This window comes from Pinus tabuliformis, chromosome 2_1 (assembly GCF_031772625.1).
Source record: "Pinus tabuliformis cultivar Carrire ecotype Pingquan chromosome 2_1, CPIR1, whole genome shotgun sequence".
NCBI lineage: Eukaryota > Viridiplantae > Streptophyta > Pinopsida > Pinales > Pinaceae > Pinus > Pinus tabuliformis.
The window spans coordinates 681,456,669-681,478,425 of NC_142299.1; the positions used below are offsets into that span (position 1 = coordinate 681,456,669).

At 35.6% G+C, this 21,757-nt stretch overlaps 1 protein-coding gene across 1 annotated transcript; it reads right to left on the bottom strand.

Moving 5' to 3' along the window:
- Nucleotides 1-19,899: 19,899 nt before the first annotated feature.
- On the bottom strand, nucleotides 19,900-20,352 carry LOC149202440 (protein BIG GRAIN 1-like B). The gene has a single exon (XM_089401589.1). It carries the CDS (start codon nucleotides 20,350-20,352, stop codon nucleotides 19,900-19,902), a length of 453 nt encoding a protein of 150 aa, XP_089257715.1.
- Nucleotides 20,353-21,757: the final 1,405 nt, after the last annotated feature.

A 21,757-nucleotide genomic window follows, 5' to 3' on the forward strand; every position in this document is an offset into this window, starting at 1 on the left:
AACAACATAAGTGCCCTCATACAAGATGATTAAAATGTGTCCCAATAAATGAACATTGAATTGCCTATATTTGTTAAAAATGACAAGCCATGGATAAGCCTTCACAAAAATATGAGTTTGAGAAGAACTGCTAACCAAGTATATGCATTTTTCTTAAGCATCACTCTGGCATTAAGATATATGGATATAATTATCTATTTACAAGTTTAGGGTGCATAACTCTAATAAAATAGAAATTGTTAATATTTGTGGAAGATGAGGAGACAAGGAGACAAATCTAATTGATGTTGCAAAACTAACAAAATTTTAGTTATATAATGAACATGCACAATATATGAAAACTTCCCTTGTGGTTGATCACTCATTCATTTGATCATGAATTAATTAACTGATCACAAAAGCTATGGATTACTATGTAAACTTGTATTAGAACTCTAACAAAGATACATTTCTATGCTTATGAATCAATTATATGAATTAAACTTAATTTATATTGAATATATAAATAATTATTTCATGGGAGGACAGGAGAATGTCAGGCAGGTTGGATCAAGTTGTGTAACATGTGTGAGGTTGAGAAATTATGAGTGTATATTGTAGCAGTTTCAGATTGTTATGGACATTGAATGAGATTGTTTTGGAGTCATTGTCATTGGTAATGTGTATCCTTGTAATAACCTGCCTTTGAGCTTTCAAGGATCTTGATTGCATAGTATCATAGATTGCATGGCTTTCTGGGACTCGAATGAAAAGTGGATTAATCATTCCAAGAGATTTAACAGATAGTTATGAGGTGTCCATGGAAGTTTAATCATCAATGTTTTTGAATGGATGATTCTCTAAATGCTAGGTATATGTATCTTTTATCACTTTTATATGAAGACAAGGATTTTAGGAGCATGAGCATGCCTTGTCGATATTAGTATATTATGAGTCTTCCACATTTCTATGTTGTATATATTGTGAGAGATTAGGGGTTGAATAACAGACGTAGGCTGGCACCCCTTTTGGTCATGTCTCTAGTGCTAGGATGAGTCATCTCACACATCTCTCTGGAATGCTCCTATCCCTGGTACCAGAGATCTTACGTATATTTTTACTATTTCTCATTGCACTTTACATCCTCTATTTGATTATGGTACTACACTAGTGGACACCACACAGGAGGCCTCATGTTTTCCTGGAAAGGCATTCGTAATATTTTAATAACCGAGGCGATATTGTATCTGGGGTTCAATAGGACTAGACTAAAATTCTATATCTTTGGAAGAAACGGATTGCATATTTTTATATCTCGCGTTCATTTAAAGACTTAAGTATCATATGTTGTGATAGAAGGTGGAGGTGCTTGGGATGTTTGTGATCTTTCTATAGTTAAATTTTCTCTCGATTACATTCTAAGCCACGTTTGTATTTGCAGTTTCCACTGGAACTTCCTTTCTCGGGTTTTTGATGGTTTGTTCTGCTTCTTGTTTACATTTCTTTCTAGTCTTTGTTTGCGTTGGGGATTTATATCTCAAGGGGTACTCTCCTTGTTTTATGAATTATGCACATTATTGCTTAGATTTTGCTACACCACTAGTACTCGATGTCTCTGGTGTGGCGAAATTATGTGGTGGTGCTTTCTTGATGATTTTTATTTCTCGGTGATAATTGAAATCCTTCTGATGCCTGGAGTTCTCTATGATCGTTGGATGATTCTTTCTTATTATGTAAATAGGTGATTTGACTCCACTACAACTTGGGGGAGGTGGAGATGCAAGTTCCCATCGAGGGTCCTTCCTTTTGGCGGTGATCTTGGTTATCATATTCTTCCGATCTACGTTGGTTGGGATTTTTGATCTGGCAGATCCTTCAAGTTGTGTGTATGTCCATTTCCGTTTATAACATTCTATATTCTTTAACTATCCCTCATTCCACCCGGTCTATTTCCGGAAAGTGATGACTTTCTTCTCCGGTCTATTTCTCTTGGTGGGGATTTTGTGCATTTATTTCTAGCATGCACCATTTTCTGTGGACGTTTGGTTGGCCTGTCTCGGACAGAGGACTCTGATCCCTTCGTAGAAAACCATGTAGATTCACAAGCTCATGAAATGTACTAAAGCATAGGACAAGAATCTACTTCTCATTTCAACCAGCGGAAGGCAATGGATCGATGAAAATAATATGAACAAGAAGAAGATAAATCAATGGCACATAACAGAAGATGTATCTGGGGAAATCCACTGCTCAAAACCCCGCTATCTGTATTGCTTATATCAGAAATATGAGTGAAGATACAAATCTTGTTCTCACTAGAACAATTCCGCACAAGTATGCTCAACTCTCTCAGCTCATAAGCTAGCTAGCTAATTCTGTAGCTCTCCAAGCCCCTAATCTATTGTGTAACTCATAGTATGAATAACACGCATTTAAAGGGAATTAATGCTTCCAAAACTACGCAATCCAAACATAAGTTATTCTTTGATTGCATGCATGATATTTACAACTTAGTAAATCACACAATTGATAGTACATTGTCCCTGCACTCTAGTCTCAACTGGGTCTTTCTCAAAATCGACATGCATGAGTTTCTGATGAGGGAATCTTCAGTTAACTAGAGTGACACTTGTGGATGCACTAGTGCACCAACGAACTGTTAAATCTCTATTAGTTCCACAAATAGTTTGGAACTAATTTCACTGAACATAACTTAGTAGACTAAGTGATCTAATTTCCAACTCAATTTAAACACATACTTGACCCCTGAAACTTAGGGAGAGCATATACATGACTACAAAAATAATTACAACTCAAAATTCCTAAGCTAATTAAGTTAATTAATCTTAATTAACTATTTACAAGTTGATATGAGAATAGAATTCGATTTTCATTCTCAGTTTAATTCAAGGACAAATTAAACTGGAATTTCTTGTTGCCATTTCTCAACACTCCCTCTCAACAAGAAAGGGATTATCAGCTACCCCGATCTTGCCTCTGTGAAACTCGAATTTACATCTTGAAAATGCCTTTGTCAAAATGTCAGCATCCTGGTCCCTCGTGGGAATGTACTCTGACAACATAATCCACCTCAATACACAATCTCTGAGATGATGATATCGAATATCAATATGCTTGGACTGATCATGAAAAATTTGTTTTTTAGAGAGTTTGATACAACTCTGATCATTGCAGTAAACAACAATTGGATCCATATGCTAACCAAATAAATCAACCAAGATCATCCTTCTCCAGATATGCACAATTTCTGTATATGCGCAATTCTTCCGTACATGCGCATATCTTCCATATATGCCCAGTTTCTGTATATGCGCACATCTTCCGTATATACACAATTTCCGTATATGCGCAATTTCTTTATATTGAATTTGCGCATATACGACGCAGATACATAAACGAATATATATATAAATTCAATATACAGAAATTGCGCATATACAGAAACTGTGGTTATACGGAAGGTCTGTGCATATACGGAAACTGGGCATATACGGAAGATATGCGCATGTCTCCCATATATCCCTAACTTTCCTGTATGTGCATATCTTCTGTATATGCACGTCGTTCATGTATCTGCATTGCAGATGTGCAAATTTCAAATACAAAAATTGTGCATATATGGAAACTGTGCATATACGGAAGATATGTGCAATTTCCGTATATTGAATTTGCACGTACACGATGCAGATACATGAACGACGTGCATATACGGAAGATATGCACATACATGAAAGTTAGGGATATACAGAAGACATGCGCATATCTTCTGTATATGCCCAGTTTCTGTATATGCGCACATCTTCCATATATGCACAGTTTCCGTATATGCGTAATTTCTGTAAATTGAATTTGTACATATCTTCGTTTATGTATCTGCATCGTATATGCACAAATTCAATATACAGAAATTGCGCATATACGGAAGATATGCATATGTCTTATGTATATCCCTAACTTTCATGCATGTGCATATCTTCCGTATATGCACGTCGTTCACATATGTGCATCGTAGATTCACAAATTCCATATACAAAAATTGCTCATATACGGAAGATATGCGAATATGCGAATATCTTCCGTATATCACTAAATTTTCTGTATGTGCATATCTTCCGTATATGCACGTCGTTTATGTATCTGCATCGTATATGTACAAATTCCATATACAGAAATTACACATATACAGAAACTGTGCATATACGGAAGATGTGCGCATATACGGAGGATATGCGGATGTCTTCTGTATATCCCTAACTTTCTTGTATGTGCATATCTTCCGTATATACATATCGTTCATTTATCTTCATCATAAATGTGCAAATTTCATATACAGAAATTGCGCATATACGAAAATTGTGCATATACAGAAGATATGCGCATATACGTAAATTGGGCATATACGGAAGATATGCGCATATCTTCCGTATATCCCTAACTTTATTGTATGTGCATATCTTCCATATATGCACATCGTTTATCTATCGGCATCGTATATGTGCAAATTCCACATACAAAAATTGCGCATATACGAAAACTGTGTATATACGGAAGATGTGCGCATATACGGAAACTAGGCATATACGGAAGATATGCGCATATCTTCCGTATATCCCTAACTTTCCTGTATGTGCATATCTTCTGTATATGCACGTCGTTCATGTATCTGCATCGCAAATGCGCAAATTCAATATACAGAAATTGCGCATATATGGAAACTGTACATATACGCAAGATATGCGCATATCTTCTGTATATACCCATTTTTTGTATATGCGCAATATCTTGATATGGAATTTGAAAAACTGCGATGTAGATACATGAACGACGTGGATATACAGAAGATATGCACATACAAAAAAGTTAGGGATACACGGAGGACATGCGCATATCTTCCGTATATGCGCAAATCTTGCGTATATAAACAGTTTCCATAGATGCGCAATTTCTGTATATTGAATTTGCGCATATATGATGCATATACATGAACGACATGCATATATGGAAGATATGCACATACAAGAAAGTTAGAGATATACGGAAGATATGCGCATATCTTCCATATATGCACAATATCTGTATATGCACAGTTTCCATATATGCGCAATTTCTATATATGGAATTTGCGAATCTTCGATGCAGATATATTAACAACGTGCATATATGGAAGATATGCGCATACAGGAAATTTAGGGATATAGGAAGACATGCACATATCTTCCGTATATGCCTAGTTTCCGTATATGCGCACATCTTCCGTATATGCACAGTTTCCGTATATGCGCAATTTCTGTATATGGAATTTGTACATATACGATGCAGATACATAAACAACGTGCATATATGAAAGATATGCACATATAGGAAAGTTAGGGATATATGGAAGATATGCGCATATCTTCTGTATATGCCTAATTTTCGTATATGCGCATATCTTCTGTATATGCACAGTTTCCGTATATGCGCAATTTATGTATATAGAATTTGTACATATACAATGCAGACACATGAACGACGTGCATATACGGAAGATATGCACATACGAGAAAGTTAGGAATATACGGAAGACATGCGCATATCTTCAGTATATGCGCAATTTCTGTATATTGAATTTGTGCATATATGATGCAGATACATAAACGAAGATATGTACAAATTCAATATACAGAAATTGCACATATACAAAAACTGTGCAAATACAGAAACTAAGCATATACGGAAGATATGCGCATGTCTTCCGTATATCCCTAACTTTTCTGTATGTGCATATCTTCCATATATGCACGTCGTTCACGTATCTGCATCATATATGCGCAAATTCCATATATAGAAATTGCGCATATAAGGAAACTGTGCATATACGGAAGATATGCACATATCTTCCGTATATGCACAATTTCCGTATATGCGCAATTTATGTATATGGAATTTGCACATCTGTGATGCAGATACATAAACGACGTGCATATATGGAAGATATGCACATACAGGAAAGTTAGGGATATATGGAAGACATGCGCATATCCTTCGTATATGCCCAGTTTCGGTATATGCGCACATCTTCTGTATATGCACAGTTTCCGTATATGCGCAATTTCTGTATATTGAATTTGCACATATACAATGCAGATACATAAACGAAGATATGTACAAATACAATATACAGAAATTGCATATATACGAAAACTGTGTATATACGGAAGATGTGCGCATACACGGAAACTGGGTATATACAGAAGATATGCGCATTTCATTTGTATATCCCTAACTTTCCTGTATGTTCACATCTTCTGTATATGAACTTCGTTCATGTATCTACATCGTAGATACACAAATTACATATACAGAAATTGCGCATATACGGAAACTGTGCATAGACGGAAAATATGCACATATCTTCTGTATATGCGTGCATATCATATGCATAATATGCGCACGCATCTGCGATGCATACATGAAAGACATGCATATATGGAAGATGTGCACATACAGGAAAGTTAGGGATATACGGAATATATGCGCATATCTTCCGTATATGCCCAGTTTCTGTATATGCGCACATCTTCCGTATATGCACAGTTTCTATATATGCGCAATTTATGTATATTGAATTTGTACATATCTTCCCTTATGTATCTGCATCATATATGCACAAATTCAATATACAGAAATTGCGCATATACGGAAATTGTGCATATACGGAAGATGTGTGCATATACGGAGACTGGGCATATACGGAAGATATGCGCATGTCTTCCACATATCCCTAACTTTTCTGTATGTGCATGTCTTTCGTATATTCCTAACTTTCTTTTATGTGCATATCTTCCGTATATGCATGTCGTTCATGTATCTGCATCGCAGATGCGTAAATTTCATATACAGAAATTACGCATATACGGAAACTGTACATATACGGAAGATATGTGCAATCTCTGTATATTTAATATGCACATATACGATGCAAATACATGAACGACGTGCATATACGGAAGATATGCACATACAAGAAAGTTAGGGATATACGGAAGACATGTGCATCTGTTCCGTATATGCCTAGTTTCCGTATATGCGAACTTCTTCCGTATATGCACAGTTTCCGTATATATATTGAATTTGTACATATCTTCATTTATGTATCTGCATCGTATATGCGCAAATTCAATATACAGAAATTGCGCATATACAAAAGATATGCGCATGTCTTTCATATATACTTAACTTTCCTGTATGTGCATATCTTCCGTATATGCACGTCGTTCATGTATCCGCATCGTAGATGCGCAAATTCCATATACAGAAATTGCACATATACGGAAGATATGCGCATATCTTCAGTATATCCCTAAATTCCTTGTATGTGCATATCCTCCATATATGCATGTCGTTTATGTATCTGCATCGTATATGTACAAATTTCATATACAGAAATTGTGAATATACGGAAACTGTGCATATACGGAAAATGTGCGCATATACGGAAACTCGGCATATACGGAAGATATTCGCATGTCTTCTATATATCCCTAACGTTCCTGTATGTGCATATCTTCCATATATGCACGTCGTTCAGGTATCTGCATCGTAAATGCGCAAATTCTATATACAGAAATTGCGCATATACGGAAACTGTGCATATACAGAAGATATGCGCATATACGGAAATTGCGCCTAAACAGAAGATATGGACTTACAGGAAAGTTAGGGATATACTGCAGATATGTGCATATCTTCCGTATATACACGTGGTTCATGTATCTGCATCGTATATGCACAAATTCAATATATAGAAATTGCGCTTATACGGAAACTCTGGATATATGAAAATTGCGCATATACGTAAGATATGTGCATGTCTTCCGTATATGCCCAGTTTCCTGTATATGCATATCTTCCGTATATCTAGGTCATTCATGTATCTGCCTTACAGATGCGCAAATTCCATATACAGAAATTGCACATATACGGAAATTAAGCATATGCGGAAGATATGTGCATATCCTTCGTATATGAATAGTTTCCGTATATGCGCAATTTCTGTATATAGAATTTTTGCATCTGTGATGCAGATACATGAATGACGTGCATATACGAAAAATATGCATATACAGGAAAATTAGGGATATACGGAAGACATGCGCATATCTTCCGTATATGTCCAGTTTCTGTAGATGCGCACATTTTCCGTATATGCGCGGTTTCCATATATGTGCAATTTTTGTATATGGAATTTGCACATATACGATGCAGATACATAAACGACATGCATATATGGAAGATATCCACATACAGGAAAGTTAGGGATATATGGAAGATATGCGCATATCTTCCGTATATGCCTAATTTCCGTATATGCGCATATCTTCCGTATATGCACAGTTTCCGTATATCCGCAATTTCTGTATATGGAATTTACGTATCTACGATGCAGATACATGAACGACATGCATATACGAAAGATATGTATATACAGGAAGGTTAGGGATATACGGAATATATGTGCATATCTTCCGTATATGCATAATTTCCGTATATGCATAGTTTCCGTATATGTGCAAATTCTATATATTGAATTTGCGTATATACGATGCAGATACATAAACGAAGTACATATACGAAAGATATGCACATACAGAAAAGTCAGGGATATACGAAAGATATGCGCATATCTTCCGTATATGCCCAATTTCCGTATATGCGCATATCTTCCGTATATGCACGGTTTCCGTATATGCACAATTTATGTATATGGAATTTACACATCTACGATGTAGATACATGAACGACGTGCATATATGGAAGATATGCACATACAAAAAAGTTGGATATACGGAAGACATGCGCATATCTTCCGTATATGTGCAATTTCTGTATATGCGCATATCTTTTGTATATGCACAGTTTCCTTATATGCGCAATTTCTGTATATTGAATTTGCGCATATACGATATAGAAGCATAAACAAAGTGCATATATGGAAGATATGTACATACAGGAAATTTAGGGACATACGGAAGATATGCGCATATCTTCCGTATATGCCCAATTTTCGTATATGTGCATATCTTTCGTATATGTGCATAGTTTCCGTATATGCACAATTTCTGTATATGGAATTTGCGCATCTACGATGCAGATACATGAACGACGTGCATATACGGAAGATATGGACATACAGGAAAGTTATGGATATACGGAAGACATGCACATATCTTCTGTATATGTCCAATTTCCGTATATGCGCACATCTTCCGTATATGCACAGTTTCCGTATATGCCCAATTTCTATATATAGAATTTGCGCATCTATGATGCAGATGCATGAACGACGTGCATATACGGAAGATATGCACATACAGGAAAGTTATGGATATACGGAAGACATGCGCATATCTTCCCTATATGCCAAGTTTCCATATATGCGCACATCTTCCGTATATGCACAGTTTTCGTATATGGACAATTTTTGTATATGGAATTTGTACATATCTTCGTTTATGTATCTGCATCGTATACGTGCAAATTCGATATATAGGAATTGTGCATATACGGACGATATGTGCATGTACGGAAATTGAGCATATACAGAAGATATGCGCATATCTTCTGTATATCTTTAACTTTCCTATATGTGCATATCTTTTGTATATGCACGTCATTTATGTATTTGCATCATATACGCGCAAATTCCATATACAGAAATTGCGCATATAGGGAAATTGTGTGCATATCTTCCGTACATGCACAATTTCTGTATATGCGCAATTTTGTATATGGACTACCCTTTAACTCAAAAACCCTCTCCGACCTCTGGACTGGATTCATTTGAGGCAAATGGCTTTACCAAAGTAGCAAATCACAGGAAATCCCTCAAGAAACAGGCCTCAAACTCCAAAATGCAATATACCAGCTCCTCCAAGCCCTTTACAAGCAACAGCTTTGAAGTCATAACAAACCAAACTGACCCAAGCTTGGATTCTCCCACTCCACCCGAGATAGAGTTGATGAAAGATAAACACTTGAAGCAGGAAGATCCCACAGAATATAAGAGGGCTCAATGGCCCAGGGAAAAATAGAATCCTTAAAAACATGATAAAGCAAGAAAAACCTCAAATCCTTTTCTTGCAAGAGACCAAATGCAATTGAAGTGCACTAGATAAATTTGCAACAAAAATATGGCCAGGAAGCTTCAATGATGCAGTGGATGCTGATGGTGCTTTTGGAGGTCTGGAAATTGTCTGGGACTCCCGAGCAATCAAGCTAGACAATATCCACGCAAGTAGGAATTTCCTACAAGCAACCCTTCACATCATCAGGACAAATATACACGGGCTCTCAACCAATGTATATTTTCCACAGGAGGCATCGCTTAAAGCCGGAATCCTTAACACTCTCTCTGCAATCAACCATGACAGGCCACACCCTTTATGGATTTTTGGAGGACACTTTAACATGATTACTAGGCTGGAAGAAAAAAGGGGAGGAAGATGCAGAGGAAGTCAGGAAGGGATACCCCTAAAGGACTTCACTCAGAACAACTGGCTCATCAACCTATCCTTCAATAATGGTGTATTTACTTGGAACAATAGAAGAGTAGGTAAGCAGCAGATCGCTTCTCATCTGGACAGGTTCTTGCTCTCAGACAATGCTATTCATCTTGGTGGAGACTTCGCAGCCTCCATTTTGCCTCTTTCAGGATCTGATCACTAGCCCATCTCCCTCCATTGGTCGCGTCCTAGCAATCTGATCCGCAGACCGTTCCGCTTTGAGGATTTCTAGATGTCTCATCCGGATTTCCAAGGCTTAATCAATTCAGAATGGAACAATTTTTCCCCTCCTCCAGGTTCAAAAATGTTCCAATTCTAGCAAAAGCTTAAGCACCTCAAAAGCAATATCAAACACTGGAATCACACTTCTTTTGGTAATATCTTCCAGGCTCGGGAAGCCCTCGAGCTAGAAATGAAGCAATTGCAGCAAAGGATTATTATTGAAGGCCGCTCATATGCACAATTTCCGTATATGCGTAATTTCTGTATATGGAATTTGCGCATATGCAATGCAGATACATGAACGAAGATATGTGCATATATGGAAGATATGCGCATATACGTAAATTGTGAATATATGGAAGATATGCGCATATCTTCCATATATCCCTAACTTTTTTAAATGTGCATATTTTCTGTATATGCACGTTGTTCATGTATCTGCATCGTATATGCGTAAATTCTATATATAGAAATTGCGCATATACGGAAGATATGCGCATATCTTCCATATATGCACAATTTCTGTATATGCGCAATTTCTGTATATGGAATTTTGAATTTGCATATATACGATGCAGATACATAAGTGATGTGCATATACATAAAATATGCACATATAAAAAAGTTAGCGATATACGGAAGATATGCGCATTTCTTCCGTATATGCACAATTTCCGTATATGCGCATAGAAGATATGCACATATAAGAAAGTTAGGAATATACGAAAGATATGCGCATATCTTCTGTATATGCATACATGGAAGATATGCACCTATAAGAAATTTACACATATATGGAAGATATGCGAATATACAGAAGTTGCGCATATACGGAAAATATGTGCATATACAAAAATTGTGCATATATTCCATATATGCGCATATACGGAAATTGTGCATATACGGAAGATATGCGTATATCTTCCATATATGCGTAAATTTCTTATATATGCATATCTTTCGTGTATGCATATATGGAAGATATGCGCATATCTTCCGTATATCTCTAACTTTCTTATATGTGTATATTTTCTATGCGCATATACGTAAATTGTGCATATACGTATGCGCATATACGGAAATTGTGCATATACAGAAGATATGCGCATATCTTCCATATATCCCTAACTTTCTTATATGTGCATATCTTCCGTATATGCATGTCGCTTATGTATCTGTATCGTTTATGCGCAAATTCCATATACGGAAATTGCGCATATACGGAAATTGTGCATATACGGAAGATATATGCACAATTTCCGTATATGCACAATTTCTGTATATGGAATTTGCGCATATACGATGCAGATACAAGAACGAAGATATGTGCATATACGTAAGATATGCACGAATATCTTCGGTATATCCCTAACTTTCTTATATGTGCATATCTTCCGTATATGCACATCGTTTATGTATCTGCATCGTATATGCGCAAATTCCATATACAAAAATTGCGCATATACAAAAGATATGCGCATTATACGGAAATTACGCATATATAGAAGATATGTGTATATCTTCCGTATATGCAAAATTTTCATATATGTGCAATTTCTGTATATGGAATTTGCGCATATATGATCCAGATATATAGACGTGCATATATGGAAGATATGCACATATAATAAAGTTAGAGATATACGGAAGATATGCGTATATCTTCTTTATATGCACAATTTTTGTATATGCCCATATTTTTCGTATATGCGCACAGAAGATATGAACATATAAGAAAGTTAGGGATATACGGAAGATATGTGCATATCTTCTGTATATGCATATACGGAAGATATGCACATATAAGAAATTTACACATATACAGAAGATATGTGCATATACGAAAGTTACGCCTATATATGGAAGTTATGTGTATATATGGAGGTTATGTGTAGATTCACATATATAAAAGACATGCATATACAGAAGATATACACATATAAGAATGTTACGCATATACGGAAAATATGTGTATACACGGAATTTATGTGTATATGTAGTATATACGGAAGTTATGTGTATATAAAATGCAGTTTATGCATATACGGAAAATATGTGCATATACCGAAGTTACGCCTATATATGTGCATAGACTACATTTTATATACACATAACTTCCCTATATATACATATCTTCCGTATATACACATAACTTTCGTATATGCACATATCTTCCATATATCCGTAACTTTCTTATATGTGAAGAAGTGGAATTGAAGTGGTGAGTTCCCGTTGGATTTACATGGTAAAGTAAGTTGCAGATGGTAGTGTGGAGAAGCATAAGGCTATACTTGTGACCTATTGCTTTTCACGGATAGAGGGGATTGACTATGATAAGACCTTTGCCCTTGGTGCAAGGTACTCATCAATGAGATCTATATTGGCACTATCAACACAGATGGGTTGGAAGATACATCAGATGGATGTGAAGACAACCTTCCTTAATGGCATGATTGAGGAAGAGATGTACATAGTGTAGCCTGAAGGTTTTAAGACCTTTGATTGTGAGTCGCATGTGTGCTGGCTCAAGAGAGCGTTTTATGGGCTGAAGCAAGCACCCCATGCTTGGTACACCAGGATAGATAGCTACTTCATCGGGTTGGGATTCACGAAGAGTGAAGCAGATGCAAACCTGTACCACATATTGGTGGAAGGTAAATTGTTTATCATTGTACTTTATGTTGATGATCTCTTACTGACAGGTGATGATCAGTTGATCAAGTCTTGCAAGCAAGACCTTGGAAGAGAGTTTGAGATGAGGGACATGGGGCTCATGCATTACTTTCTTGGCATGGAAGTATGGTAGGAAGATGGGGAGTTGTTTGTGTCTCAGGGAAAGTATGCCAATGAGATACTCAGGAGCTTTCGCATGGAGAGCAGGAAACCCATGGAGACTCCTCTAGCAAGTAACTGGAGGAAGGAGGATGCTACTTCAGGGGAAGTAGTGGAAGCTACTATTTACAAGAAGCTTGTGGGTTCACTCATGTACTTGGTGAACACATGACCGGATATGTGCTATGTAGTTAACTAGCTTAGTCAAGTGATAGTTAGGCCTACCAGGATGTATTGGAATGTGGCAAAGCATGTGATGAGATACCTAAGGGGCACTTCTCAATATGGATTATGGTACAAACAGGCAAAGGGAGTGAAGCTTCAAGGCTTCATTGATGTAGATTGGGCAAGGACTCCATCTGAGAAGAAGAGCACATCAGGAGGGATCTTGTGTATTAGGCTAGCAGCAATTTCTTGGTACAGCAGGAAACTAAAATCGGTTGCACTTAGTTCAGAAGAGGCAGAGTACATGGTTGCGAGTTAGGCAGCATGTGAGACCATCTGGATGAGGAAGATCTTGGTTGGTTTATTTGGTCAGCAGATGGATCCAACTGTGGTTTACTGCAATGATCAGAGTTGTATCAAACTCTCTAAAAATCAAATTTTTCATGATCGGTCCAAGCATATTGATATTCGATATCATCATCTCAGAGATTGTGTATTGAGGCGGATTATGTTGTCAGAGTACATTCCCACGAGGGACCAAGATGCTGACATTTTGACAAAGGCATTTTCAAGATGTAAATTCGAGTTTCACAGAGGCAAGATCGGGGTAGCTGATAATCCCTTTCTTGTTGAGAGGGAGTGTTGAGAAACGACAACAAGAAATTCCAGTTTAATTTGTCCTTGAATTAAACTGAGAATGAAAATCAAATTCTATTCTCATATCAACTTGTAAATAGTTAATTAAGATTAATTAACTTAATTAGCTTAGGAATTTTGAGTTGTAAGTATTTTTGTAGTCATGTATATGTTCTCCCTAAGTTTTAGGGGTCAAGTATGTGTTTAAATTGAGTTGGAAATTAGATCACTTAGTTTACTGAGTTATGTTCAGTGAAATTAGTTCCAAACTATTTGTGGAACTAATAGAGATTTAACAGTTCGTTGGTGCACTAGTGCATCCACAAGTGTCACTCTAGTTAACTGAAGATTCCCTCATCCGAAACTCATGCATGTCAATTTTGAGAAAGACCCAGTTGAAACTAGAGTGCAGGGACAATGTACTATCAATTGTGTGATTTACTAAGTTGTAAATATCATGCATGCAATCAAAGAATAACTTATGTTTGAATTGCTTAGTTTTGGAAGAATTAATTCCCTTTAAATGCGTTTTATTCATACTGAGTTACACAATAGATTAGGGGCTTGGAGAGCTACAAAATTAGCTAGCTAGCTTATCAGCTGAGAGAGTTGAGCATACTTGTGCGGAATTGTTCTAGTGAGAACAAGATTTATATCTTCACTCATATTTCTGATATAAGCAATACAGATAGCGGGGTTTTGAGCAGTGGATTTCCCCATATACATCTTCTTTTATGTGCCATTGATTTATCTTCTTCTTGTTCATATTATTTTCATCGATCCATTGCCTTCCGCTGGTTGAAATGAGAAGTAGATCCTGTCCTATGCTTTAGTACATTTCATGAGCTTGTGAATCTACATGGTTTTCTATGAAGGGATCAGAGTCCTCTGTTCGAGACAGACCAACCAAACGTCCACAGAAAATGGCGCATGCTAGAAATAAATGCACAAAATCCCCACCAAGAGAAATAGACCGGAGAAGAAAGTCGTCACTTTCCGAAAATAGACCAGGTGGAATGAGGGATAGTTAAAGAATATAGAATGTTATAAACGGAAATGGACATACACACAACTTGAAGGATCTGCCAGATCAAAAATCCCAACCAACGTAGATCGGAAGAATATGATAACCAAGATCATCGCCAAAAGGAAGGACCCTCGATGGGAACCTGCATCTCCACCACCCCCAAGTTGTAGTGGAGTCAAATCACTTATTTACATAATAAGAAAGAATGATCCAACGATCATAGAGAACTCCAGGCATCAAAAAGATTTCAATTATCACCGAGAAATAAAAATCATAAAGAAAGCACCGCCACATAATTTCGCCACACCAGAGACACCAAGTACCAGTGGTGTAGCAAACCCTAAGCAATAATGTGCATAATTCATAAAACAAGGAGAGTACCCCTTGAGATACAAATCCCCCACGCAAACAAAGACTAGAAAGAAATGTAAACAAGAAGCAGAACAAACCATCAAAAACCCGAGAAAGGAAGTTCTAGTGGAAACTGCAAATACGAATGTGGCTTAGAATGTAATCGAGAGAAAATTTAACTATAGAAAGATCACAAACATCCCAAGAACCTCCACCTTCTATCACAACATATGATACTTAAGTCTTTAAATGAACGTGAGATATAAAAATATGCAATCCGTTTCTTCCAAAGATATAGAATTTTAGTCTAGTCCTATTGAACCCCAGATACAATATCGCCTTGGTTATTAAAATATTACGAATGGCTTTCCAGGAAAACATGAGGCCTCCTGTGTGGTTTCCACTAGTGTAGTACCATAATCAAATAGAGGATGTAAAGTGCAATGAGAAATAGTAAAAATATACGTAAGATCTCTGGTACCAGGGACAGGAGCATTCCAGAGAGATGTGTGAGATGACTCGTCCTAGCACTAGAGACATGACCAAAAGGGGTGCCAGCCTATGTCTGTTATTCAACCCCCAATCTCTAACAATACATACAACCTAGAAATGTGGAAGACTCATAATATACTAATATCGACAAGCCATGCTCATTCTCCTAAAATCCTTGTCTTCATATAAAAGTGATAAAAGATACATATACCTAGCATTTAGAGAATCATCCATTCAGAAACATTGATGATTAAACTTCCATGGACACCTCATAACTATCTGTTAAATCTCTTGGAATGATTAATCCACTTTTCATTCGAGTCCTAGAAAGCCATGCAATCTATGATACTATGCAATCAAGATCCTTGAAAGCTCAAAGGCAGGTTATTACAAGGATACACATTACCTATGACAATGACTCCAAAACAATCGCATTCGATGTCCATAACAATCTGAAACTCCTACAATATACACTCATAGTTTCTCAACCTCAGACATGTTACACAACTTGATCCAACCTGCCTAACATTCTCCTGTCCTCCCATGAAATAATTATTTATATATTCAATATAAATTAAGTTTAATTCATATAATTGATTCATAAGCATAGAAATGTATCTCTGTTAGAGTTCTAATACAGGTTTACATAGTAATCCATAGCTTTTGTGATTAGTTAATTAGTTCATGATCAAATGAATGAGTGATCAACCACAAGGGAAGTTTTCATATATTGTGCATGTTCATTATATAACTAAAATTTTGTTAGTTTTGCAACATCAATTAGATTTGTCTCCTTGTCTCCTCATCTTCTACAAATATTAATAATTTCTAATTTATTAGTGTTATGCACCCTAAACTTGTAAATAGATAATTATATCCATCTATCTTAATGCCAGAGTGATGCTTAAGAAAAATGCATATACTTGGTTAGTAGTTCTTCTCAAACTCATATTTTTGTGAAGGCTTATGCATGGCTTGTCATTTTTAATAAATATAGGCAATTCAATGTTCATTTATTGGGACACATTTTAATCATCTTGTATGAGGGCACTTATGTTGTTGACTTTTGTATAATGTGCTCAAAGATAAATATGTTTCTTTCTTAATATCTAGTGGTTAGCTTTGACCTGGGATCATAAAGATTGACTTCAATAATTTCAATGTCTTAATTATCGTAACATTTATCTTCATAACAAAATAATTATCTTAACATCCAAAGTCATACCATATAAATACATGCACGATAATGCACTGAGATTTTGCAAGCTTCACTTAATTCCCTTAATACATCTTTTTTGGTCTTGACCATGATATATTACAACTAACCTTAGACCTTTTTTGCCTAAATATGTTTGTTCTACATAATATTTCATAAATTTAATAAAAATTTTAATTATGCATCATTTATGATTTCCTACTTAATTTGAACACTTGAAATTTTGAAAAGTCCATATTATGGACTTGAAGTTTTAACACTTACTATATGCATTATTTCCATGTTATTAGATCTAGCAATATTGGTTTTTGTTAATGTTATTAAAAATTAACAACATTACATATTTTTTCCAAGTTATTAATGATATAGATATTCATTTTATATAATTAAGTTTAACAATATTATAAATCATTTTCTATGATTCATGTTATTTTTGTATGTTAGTTGAGTTAATTTTCATGTTGTTAAACTTAATAAAAATATAAGCTTTTCTAAGATGTTTTTTATCTCTCAAATTGTACACGCATGAAAAATCCCATAACATAATGCATAATATGATATAAACCTTTTAGGAATATCACCTATTGTCACGACAACAACTTTTGTTCTCTCACTTTAGAACTTTAGATTAGCTCTCCTTTGACTCAATGGAAGCTTAGTTAAAAGAGCAAAAGGTGGTGTTAAAGGAAGGCTTAGTTAAAAGAGTGTCATGTTAATGGTAGCCTCAATGAATTATTTTACAGATATTTTAGGTTTTTATGGAAAAAGGGAAAATGGTGATGGGGGAAATAAAGAATAGTGTCAATGTCTTTCTAGATTTATGGAGTCCAGCAAAATCAAATGACAAATAGGATCATGAAGAAAACTTTCTTAAGCAAACTATTTAATGCTTTGTTGATTACAACGAGAAGTTAGAACCTCTTGGCTAAGTTAACCCCTCAACTAATCAAGGAAAATCATGAAATCATGGCCCCATTAGAAGGGATCCCTCCAAAGAAAATCCCTACTACAGAAATTTGGAATATGGCCTAGCAATGAGAATTAAAACTATCACAAACTAATAAAGAAGAGGTGTAAGAAGAACCTTTGCACATCCTCTTTCCAAACGAAAAAAATATCTTTCAAATAGATCGACTTTGATAACTTTGTAGTAATCTTGAATAATCGTAATTATACATTTAATGATGTAGAAAAACAAACCAAGAAAAAACTACTTTGAAAAATATAAAAATAATAAAAAATTAGAATACAATCAACTGATAAAAAAATGACTCTATGTCACCACTCTACGGGCTCATCAAACTACAACTGATAATGATAATGAAAAAACAAATGGTATAAAAAACCCTAAAGAGTTTACATTTATTTGTGCATTAATTTCTTGTTTTAACGTTTCCATGTTTATAGTGACTTATATAATGTTTCTATAATGTCTTTTGCTTTTGCATTCATACCATTAATGATTTTTGGAATAGTTTACCTAGCATTTTTTAACCCTTTTTTGTTACATTTTAAAATGTAAAAGTAGTTCTAATGTTTTCAAACCTCTCATTTATCAATAATCTTGCTATTTATTAGTAAATTTTTGGTGGTTGCAAATATTATAAGATGTCCAGGGATTTATAAGAATGTATTCACTTTCTATATTGCAAATTCTATGGATGATTATTGTGAACCACATTTTGGAAATAGAATGAATAATAAGAGCATAAATATATATATATATATATAGTGGTACGATGCACATCATTTCTCTTTTTATTTCTTGGATTTCCAGTTATGTTTTTTGTCTCGACTAGAGATGGTCATGCTAAAACCTTGACAACCCTGCTAACAATATGCACCCAGCTATATAACGATTATTTGACTATATAAGCAGAGATATATAGTGTGGAATATCTGAACAGGAAGCATTGTATATCTGTATCTGCACTACATGCATATATATTGCTTGTATGGCATTACACAACCACAATGGCTAAGTCTACTTGTGCCAAACTCACGGTCACCTATCAGACACTTTTACTGTCTGCTTAGAAATAAGCAACCTGCCCTCAGACCAGTTGTCAACTTAGAAATTAAATCCTCAGCAACCTGGCCTAGACCAGTTGTCAGCCTACAAATAAGCAACCTGCCCTCAGACCAGCCATAAGATTATGGCAAGTTCCATGAGCTAAGATGGCTCAATGGCATCCAGTAACAACAAGCAGATGTTGTTTATTCATATCATACATAATGGGTGCAGAGTATAATCGATGGTTGTCACTAAAAACCTCTATTTACCAAAGCTTACGCAATTTATGCATGCGAGTTTGTAAAAATTTGAAATTTTCATAGAACCTGCAACTTTGCCAGACACTGCGTTACCAATGTCAAGATTATTATATTAGGGATTACAGAGCACTATTTCTTCATCAAACAATCAATCCCCTTGCAATGGCTTTATTGGTCTCCAAATGAGTAGTCTCATAAACAGGAAGCTCTTTTTGGTACATGCTCATGTTCATGTCGATTTCTGCCAAATTCTCCAGCTCAAACAGGTCAGAACTTGAACAACTGACATCGTCATCGTCTTCCTCCTCTTCATCTTGTTTGTCAAGACCCTTAATTACCACAACTTCCATAATGCTCCTTGATTTTTGATACTTAGTAATTATGTCCTTTGCTTCTGCTGCATGCCAGTCCTCCTCAAGAATATGAAATTGCAATTCTTTGCTGAGTAGTGAAAGCTTGTATGCATCTGTAGATGGATATGTATGTATATTATTAACAGGATTCGGCTTATGGAGATACTTGTCCCCAGAGGGGTTAGAGTCCTCATCCAAAGTTCCACTTGTTGGATAGAAAGTTAGAGATCTTTGACTCATCCAACTACTGTTATTTGATCCTCTGGATGTTTTACTCAAACATGGCCTAGATTGTACTGAAGAAGAAGATGAGTCAACAAAGGTGGGTAATCTAGAGGGATGAAAGGCTTAATCGTAGAACAAAAATCCCCATCTCTAATAGATGATTTTCCATGTAAATCTTGAGTGCATTTTCCACCAACAGCCCATTTCCCTGCTCTGTCTTCAAAACCCATATGATGTAAATTTCTTTCTATTTTAGCAGTAGCAATAGATGAAGTTTTTCTGCAGAGAGATTCTGCATCTGAAGAGAAATATGGGTAGCTAGAGGTGGAATCACTTGTATATGTGTTTCTTCTCTATATGCGCATATATTCCATATATATGTGCCTCTTCCGTATAGGTGCATATACAAAAGATATGCACATATACAAAATTTGTGCATATAAGGAAGATATGCAATACATAAGATGCACATATAGAAAATTTATGTGACTTCCGTATATGCACATCTTTCGTACATGCACAAGTTCTATATATGAACGTATCTTACATATACCCATAGACATTTTGACAATAGTATTGAACCTTGTTGCTAATGGGCTCTCTTCTCTTGAAAGTGAGATGAAGTTCTTTGCATAGTGAAATGCCTCCCAGGAGGCTTGCTAGTGATTAGTTTTTGAGAGCAAGATATGTCTATGAGGCTGAAGAAACCACTGGAAGCTTCTGGTTGATGAATCTATTTGATTTGGGAAGAATCACTCAGGTGCTTATGAGGAATCTTGAACCACCAGGAGGTGCCTTATAACTCTGGTCCTTCAACAACGATGCCTAGGCGTCTCTCCCAATCAACAATAACAAATTTCTTAATGGTATTCTAATCCCTCTATTCTCCTTGGAACTAGTCCCACCTTGATGTTAGAAGTCGGGGTCTAGGGGGGCTTGGAGGTCGGCCCCTTTAATGTTATGAATGCATAAAACATAATCAACATGTTTTTCTTCAATATGTTTTGTCTAGACAAAATAATACAACATGTTACAAATATTCATAATTGAACTAATACAACATGTTACAAATATTCATAATTTGTGAAATTAAAAGCATATATATATATATATATGTGTGTGTGTGTGTGTGTGTGTGTGTGTGTGTGTGTGTTATATAAATAATAAATTTGTAATTTGTAAAGAGATATTAAGTTATATTTTGTTTTTCTTGCCATAAAATTATTAATGTAAAAATCCAATGATGAATGTTTCTCTTATACATTTAACGAAAAATTAAGTTTTGAGCTACTAGATAATTACCTTGAGAGATTATATTTTGACTTACTTCATAGTGAGCTCTACATGGTAAAAAATATAAATATTCATTATGTTAATAGTTTTAAATGTTGCACCAATTCTTGACATATAAGGTTTGGTT

What these genes read in the sequence shown, in the direction of transcription:
- LOC149202440 (XM_089401589.1), bottom strand. Translation starts at nt 20,352, where the DNA reads ATGAGTCAAAGATCTCTAACTTTCTATCCAACAAGTGGAACTTTGGAT.